The 7,544-nt window shown below is 34.7% G+C and overlaps 1 protein-coding gene across 2 annotated transcripts; it reads left to right on the plus strand.

The window, feature by feature from the left end:
* The first annotated feature begins 59 nt into the window (after positions 1-59).
* Taldo (transaldolase) lies at positions 60-7,396 on the plus strand. Of its 2 annotated transcripts, none has more exons than XM_034969390.2 (8): positions 60-85; positions 448-567; positions 1,352-1,475; positions 1,707-1,814; positions 1,998-2,129; positions 3,417-3,542; positions 4,010-4,235; positions 5,333-7,396. In XM_034969390.2, the coding sequence occupies exons 2-8, from the start codon at positions 471-473 to the stop codon at positions 5,516-5,518; spliced, it is 999 nt and encodes a 332-aa protein (XP_034825281.1). In that variant the 5' UTR covers positions 60-85; positions 448-470; the 3' UTR covers positions 5,519-7,396. The 2 variants fall into 2 exon arrangements, with proteins under 2 accessions (XP_034825281.1, XP_069355512.1); XM_069499411.1 differs by lacking the exon at positions 60-85 and adding an exon at positions 214-330.
* Positions 7,397-7,544: the final 148 nt, after the last annotated feature.

A 7,544-nucleotide genomic window follows, 5' to 3' on the forward strand; every position in this document is an offset into this window, starting at 1 on the left:
GTTGTTTTATTGAAATTTTGTTAAGGCAAAAATTACATTATTGTAATAATAATTCTAGCCTAAATTATTAATTGCATCGGTCAAGGTACCTACCTAACTATAAGTATTTATATTAGAAATAAATGAATGACATTAGCACTAGTTAAGTCATAGATAATATACTAATGAGTTAAGTCTTGAAAATTAATTACATTTCCAAGTGTTTTCAGTTAAGGTTATAATTAAGGTTATAATAAATGATAATTTGCAGAACTGTCACGGGCTTAGCTTAGTCCAAAGAGAATATAATCACTACGTTGCTTAGTCCTTAGTCACATTAGGGAAGCAAAGGTTATCTTGAAAAGCGAACGACGAATGATGCTTGTATTACGTTGATTAGTATTTTACGAGGTCACCTTCAAAGACCGACCGGTTTCTGTAATAATTTTTTAGTGCATTACTTTTCAGGCTATCGTAAATTCCTACGGAGTATGAGCAGCGAGCCTCAAGCCAAACGCACGAAAATGAGTGCCTTAGATCAACTGAAACAATTTTCGACGGTAGTGGCCGATACGGGGGATTTCGAAGGTTAGAAACTAATATGAATTTATTCATAATTAAATGGTTAATTCATTGTGCTAGGTCAAATGTAAAAAAAGTTAATTATTATCATTATAAATACAATTCTGTTTCGCAATCATTATATTATTGGACATACCTAGGTACCTACCTATAATAAATTTTTTTTGTCTTGTTAGATAGGTAGGTACCTACTTATTTTAATTATTATTTTCTAAATTCTCCATGCCTGTTGCCTCTGGATGCTAAGTTTAAATAATTTACTTTTGTAATAATTAGTTATGTGAGTACTTAAATGACTATCTAGGTAAATTGTATAAAAAGGTATAAGGTACTAATTTTATACAGTTTTAACTGATACAAGCAATTTTTATGATAGTGTTTACAGTTGCTCAGTACTGAACAAAATACATACTATTTGAAATTTCGGCCAAGTAGTCAAAAGCACTTCAGGTGTGACACTCAAGAGAGATTCAGGTCTGAATTCTGCTGGGTCTGCAAGTTTTGATATGAATTTAAAATTATTTAGAAACTGAACAATAAACTGCAAAAATTCATTTTTCACATTGGTTTATATATGAGAAAGTACCTACCTAGTTTAACCTAGTTTTTAATTCTGTAACTTATATAAAACTTCTCGGTTAAACGTTCTTCTCGGTAGGACTAGTATTCCGAACTAGTGGTGAATTATTTTGGTAATTCAAAAGCACTTGTTTATTTGAATAAACATATATTCTATTCTACTCTATTCTTCAGACTTACATATTATTGTTTATTTTCTATTACTTTGCAGCTATGAAAGCCTACAAGCCAACAGATGCAACCACCAATCCAAGTTTGATTTTATCAGCGGCTGGTATGGAACAGTACCAACATATACTTGACAAAGCTATTAAATATGGAAAGGAAAGTGGGGGGTTTGTATTTTTGTACTATACTTTCTATGTCCAACCTCCCAGACCTTTTATCTTCTCATGAACAAAAATTTATTTTCAAGTGATACAGTCAAATAGGCTATTTAATTATTAAAAAGTTAAGTTATATGTATGTTATGTATGCTAAAACACTGAAGCGGTGTAAGCCTACTGTTTGCGGTGCTAAGCGAGTTTTGGCCTTTGACTGTACTTAAGTAAAGATTAATGTTTCAGAACCATAGAAGAACAGTTGGGTGAAATTTTAGATATGCTGAGTGTTCTTTTTGGATGCGAAATTCTCAAAATTATTCCTGGAAGGGTATCAGTTGAAGTGGATGCAAGGTACGTTTTATTTAACTAACAAACACTATTATTTTAAATGTTAATACTATTCAAAGATTTATGTAGAGCACTAGCTCAATAATTACACTCGCGAACCACCTATAGTATGTTGATGAATGATGCGTGAACACAGGTTTCAAACAGACAGACAAATTTTGTACATAGGATGTAATTTTTTTCCAGGCTGTCTTTTGACAAGGATGCAAGTATGGCTAAAGCTTTAAAGCTGATCACAATGTTTGCTGAGCATGGTATCAAGAAGGAAAGGATTTTGATCAAACTTGCCTCAACATGGGAAGGGATTCAGGCTGCAAAGTATGATCTATTTATTAAAACTTTATAATGGTGATGATCACAGAGCCAAAGTGCCAAAGTTTTTCTAATTAAAGACAAATACAGTGAAAATCTGTTATAACAACATCAAAGAGATCACAATTATTAGGTTACAATATCCAATTTATGCTACAAGTAGCTGGGCTTCTCCATTGGGCTGATATATTATTAATTTATTATACAAACTGTTGTTGTAATTGGTTTTTACCATAGAGCAGAAACAAAGAGGAGTTGGCCTAAGCAACTGTGCACTGTGATTTTCAACTAGGTCCTGACGTCATCACTGTGGGCGGGGCCTTAGTTAGTATGCTGTCTGCGTTCGTCAGGTTCACATATATTGAGACTCGTATTATCGGTGTGGTTTCGCGTTTTTAAGAACAAAAGGATGAAGTGTTGTGTTTTATCGTGTCAAAGTTATTCAGACAGACGTTCAGTGTCTATGAATGGTATCACATTTCATTTGTAAGTAATTTTATACGTAATTATTAAAATAGTTCTAGATTATTGACATCTAGTGTGAGATAGCTGAACTATGTAGTGACATCAATATATCGATGTTAGGTCGCTAAGCGAGTAGTTTTGCTACTAACCCGCAGATGGAAAATTGAGAAGTGGGCGGCGTTCCACAACCCCTCACCCCGCAAAATGTCACTCGATATTTCATAGGGAAATCTTAATACAACATCTCCTCTTTGTTTCTGCTCTATGGTTTTTACTGACTGTTTTTTCTTTTGATAACAAATCTGTTAGTTCATATATCTCTAGAATTCTGGATTTTGGCTGACACTTAAACATCTTAAAAAGAAAATGGTTGCGGTTTTTATTCACCGGTTGTCCATCATTTTGTTGGTTACTAAAAATCTTGTTTGATTTTAATTTTTTTTTTATCTACCTAATTAATTGTATCTGTCTATTTCTGTATCTAATATCGGCGCATCTATCGTATGTCGTGTCGTATGGCGCATCTATCGTAATTATGTTGTACATTTTGCATTCCAAAAGGGGCCTAATACCTTGTGTCATTCCATTTACATTTTTAAAGTATTTTGTCTCTGTTCTCCCTCAGGCAAAATTGCAAATGTTATTTTTTCTTTCAAATAAATCAATGAGGCAGGATTTCTGTGTTTATTTATTTAATTGATGGGCAAACAACTATTTTTCGTCTCCAAGTTCCATAAAAAACATTCCTTTTACCAACTTGAATAAGTTGGTCAGTTAAATGAAGAAATAACAAATATAAAATAAAATGAAGTTCATTTTATATTACAGGGAGCTGGAAAAGAAGCACGGAATTCATTGTAACTTGACTCTACTTTTCTCTTTGTACCAAGCTGTAGCATGTGCTGAAGCCAATGTGACACTGATTTCTCCATTTGTGGGAAGAATTTTGGATTGGTAAGTAATGACAGGTTTTAAAATCTCATATTTCTGATTGGTTTTTATGCGGCTTCGTACCAGACAATATATCGCTTGGTCCAGTGGAAATAAAGCACGTAAAATTGTCTTGCGGTTTGGATTTTAACGTCGTATTGATAATAGCTGGCTTGTTATTTCGTTGCACATATAAAACTTGTATGTAAATCTTTGGGTACCCATAACTTAAAAATTTCTCATTTTTACAGAAATCTTACAAACCATGACACATATATTCTTTTCGAGAAAGGTCCACAAAATTTCATTGAGTTTGAATTACTGATGCGCCTTTAACCGAGTCTATAACTAATCTTAGGCATCAGAGGCTCAACCTAATATTCTGCTGTAACTTTATTAGAACAATAAATGATAAAAAAATGAAAACCAAACTACGTTTATATGGGGAGACTAGGAAGTGCGCTATGGAAAACTTTCTTAATTGTTTTCAGGTACGTGGAACATACAAAGAACACATACGAGCCCAAAGACGACCCGGGCGTGTTATCGGTGAGCCGCGTGTTCAATTACTACAAGAAGTTCGGCTACAAGACGCAAGTGATGGGCGCGTCTTTCCGCAGCGCGGGCGAGGTGCGCGCTCTGGCTGGCTGCGACCTGCTCACCATCAGCCCCAAGCTGCTGCAGGAGCTTGCCAACAGCGAGCTGCCCCTCAAACAGGTGACTACTCACTTGACTCTATTGACCCGGGCGCGTTATTGGTGAGCCGCGTGTTCAACTACTACAAGAACTTCGTCTACAAGATGCAAGTGATGGGCGCGTCTAGTACCTAACAAGAAATAGTACCTAACTAACAGCCTCGTTTTTTAAAATCACTTCGGAAGTATTCGGCTTCGCCTTGTCCAATGTAACTCGGCCGTAAATTGCTTTATTTCCGACCTGGACAGTAATATACTATTGCTGCCTCATTCTAGAACAAAATTTTATGCAGTTTTTTTCAGATCAAAGTGCCAGTAAAAAATCAATATACCAAAAGTATATATAAATTGCCAGATTTATTGCTTGTGATTGTACTATTTTAAATTGATGTTATAAAGACAATACATGTTCGATAAGATTTGATTTTTATTTTATAGTTTTAATCTATTGTTGCCTATGATTATTTTCAATGCTTACTCATTGAGTAAATACAAATGTTTTCAGCTTCTTGATTTAAAATATAAAGTAATAACACTGGAATTATTGCTTTGATTGTTTACACAAACATTTCTTCCATTTTTATTACAATGACGATCACTACACTAAGGTTACAATTTGCCATGGGAAAAGACACCTGTTTTGGTTACTACGTTTCTCACGTATATGCTATAGTATCACATTGGGAAGCGTTCTGTAGCTTAAAAGGAAATACGGAATCCTAATAGATCACTTCATTGTCCATCTGTCTGTCTGTGTGCCTGTCAAGCCCCTTTTTCTCAGGAACGCGTAGAGATAGTTAAAATCAAATAAAATACAGAGGTCTATAGTCCCTTCGGGCTGTAAAAAAATCAAGCTTCTATGTCAACGCAATCAAAAAACACGACCATTTATGCCGCATATTTAGCACTCACAAATAAATCTAAACCTATAATCTACTTCTCGTTGACCTAGAATCATGGAATTTGGCAAGAAGCAAGGTCTCAAGGCACAAGTAAAGGTAAAATCTGAAAATCTTTAATTTGTAGGTGGTATTCACAAGACGTGGCCCTGTTCACGCCCTTATCATTACAGATAATTTTTTTTAAATGAAATTTGGGCATTGTTCTTTTTGGTTACAGGCCCTGGATCCAAAAACGGCCGCTCAGAGCGACATTGAGAAGATATCGTTAAACGAAGCACAGTTCCGTTGGTATCTTAATGAAGACCAGATGGCTACCGACAAATTATCCGATGGCATCAGGAAATTTGCGGCTGACACCAGAAAATTGGAGTCTCTTATTAAATCAATGCTTGCAAAGAAGTAAAAGACACAAACTACTTTTTCATAGCTGCACGTAAATAAACTGTAAGAGCCATTCTGATAGGCCACAATTACCAGTACTAAAAAGTTTGTAAATACTTGTTATTTTTGATACAAGTGCTGTATGAAAAGTCTCTTAGCGCTGTTTAATATAATTTAAAAATCCATTGATTGCTGGAACAAAATATGAAAATTAAATCAAATCTGGTTTGTGACTCGGGAATCAAATTCGATATTGTTTGTAAAGGATCAAGGAATATGAGTAATGGTTGTACATTCCGTTTTACGCCAATTCACGCTAGAGTACGATATGAAAGTTAACTAAATAACATGAAGTAATTTAATTACGCCATGCGCATAGCTATGCAAGACTTGAAATAGCAACTGTGACAATTTCAGGTAGGTTTTCATAACTTTAGCCTCTGGTTTGCTCGCCGTTTCTTTTGACTGAACTCTTAGAAGTACTACGCTAAAAAGTTTTTGGCATATTTACACCAAAAAGATTTTGGCGTATTACACCAAAAGGTTTATCACTTGAAACTAATTTTTGTCACTATCAGTATTTTGAATTGTAAATTTTTAAGTAATTGGTTGAGGTATGGTGTGAGTAATTAATTAACTATGGTATTTTGATGGCTCCATCCTTGAGTGCTAAGGGTCAACCCTGCCCAAAGGAAACCTCCACTTCATGAAACGCCGTGTTTTTCATTTTTATAGCGTGCAAAGACTAAACTATTGGTTTCTTAATATAATAACGTAATAATAATGATGAATGACTTTTAGGATTTAATGTGGGCGTTCATGTAAAATTTTATTAAAAGTCAGTACTTTTTTTAAATGTCGAAAGTGGGTTTTCAGAATGGCTCTACTGTAATCGATATCTAGAACCATCCTCGAAAGGGTAGAAAGGAATAATTAGTATAAGATTAAATATGTTACTATTTATAAAGCATAATATTATTATGTTGTAAAAGATAAGCTGGACGTCAAAATGCGTGTGAAAATAGCCCCTTAATCCTAAACTAAATTTGTCATTTAGGCGTAATTTGAATAAGGTAAGTTTTACAATGCAATATTTGAGCAGTCACATAACGTAAAAATCAAAGTCAAATATTTAACTTTTTTGTCAAATTTGTGAACCGTACTTTTGACCTGACAGTTGGCCCATAGAATTAAAACGGCGCGTGAGGAGTCATTTTGTACGACTTATACTTCTTTTTGTTCTGCTGTAACGCTGTAAGCAAAAAAAAAGTCAAAGCTACACTTGCTGTGGGATTTTAAATGTGACTCCGTGTCTTGTCACAAACGCGGCATACTTTAATCTGAGGTATAAGTATATTACGCGACAGGTTGAGATGGCTATCGGGGAGGGAACGCCCCGCATACCCGCACAGCCCGCCTGCTAGCCCGGTGCGGGCGAGCGCGGGTGACCCGTGGCTGTGCGGGGTGTCACCCCCACCTCGTACCTCGATTGCCTTTTCGACCTGTCGTAATAATACCGACTAGTTATGTATAATAGAACTATATACCAACCAATTTCCTTTAACTCGTCTTATTGTTTTTATTCTGTAAAAAAACTAAAGTACTATTGCTAAAGTACTATTGTCTACTTTTATACTATTAAAATACTTTACGTGTAAATGGGTTTGAAGGTTTATAAAATCAAATAAATTACTTTTATTATGCATTTTATTCTGAACGATGTTGAAATGTTTCATTCGTTTTCCTACTAATGTAGAAATAGTTTATGTAAGTTTATTTAGTGTAAGCGTATAGTGCATTTCCAAAGGGGTCCAACATACGTTTTTTTATAAGCACTGTTTTCTTTTTGGAGTTTAATTTTTACATGGCTTTTGGTAATAAAAATAATTGTTTTAAAAAATGGAAGACTTTTTTTTCAAACTCTTTTAATGTGACTTGTACACTATCTATATTCTCGGTTTTTAGGGTTACGTAGTAAACAAGAAACCCTTATAGTTTCGCCATGTCCGTCCGTCCTCGGTTAATCTCAGAGACTATTAGTGCTAGAA

This window comes from Maniola hyperantus, chromosome 6 (genome assembly GCF_902806685.2).
Source record: "Maniola hyperantus chromosome 6, iAphHyp1.2, whole genome shotgun sequence".
Classification (NCBI taxonomy): domain Eukaryota; kingdom Metazoa; phylum Arthropoda; class Insecta; order Lepidoptera; family Nymphalidae; genus Maniola; species Maniola hyperantus.

What these genes read in the sequence shown, in the direction of transcription:
- Taldo (XM_034969390.2), top strand. Translation starts at nt 471, where the DNA reads ATGAGCAGCGAGCCTCAAGCCAAACGCACGAAAATGAGTGCCTTAGAT. An exon ending in TCAGTTGAAGTGGATGCAAG is followed by an intron (nt 1,815 to 1,997) that starts GTACGTTTTATT and finishes ATTTTTTTCCAG; the next exon opens with GCTGTCTTTTGACAAGGATG. An exon ending in GCGAGCTGCCCCTCAAACAG is followed by an intron (nt 4,236 to 5,332) that starts GTGACTACTCAC and finishes TTTTGGTTACAG; the next exon opens with GCCCTGGATCCAAAAACGGC.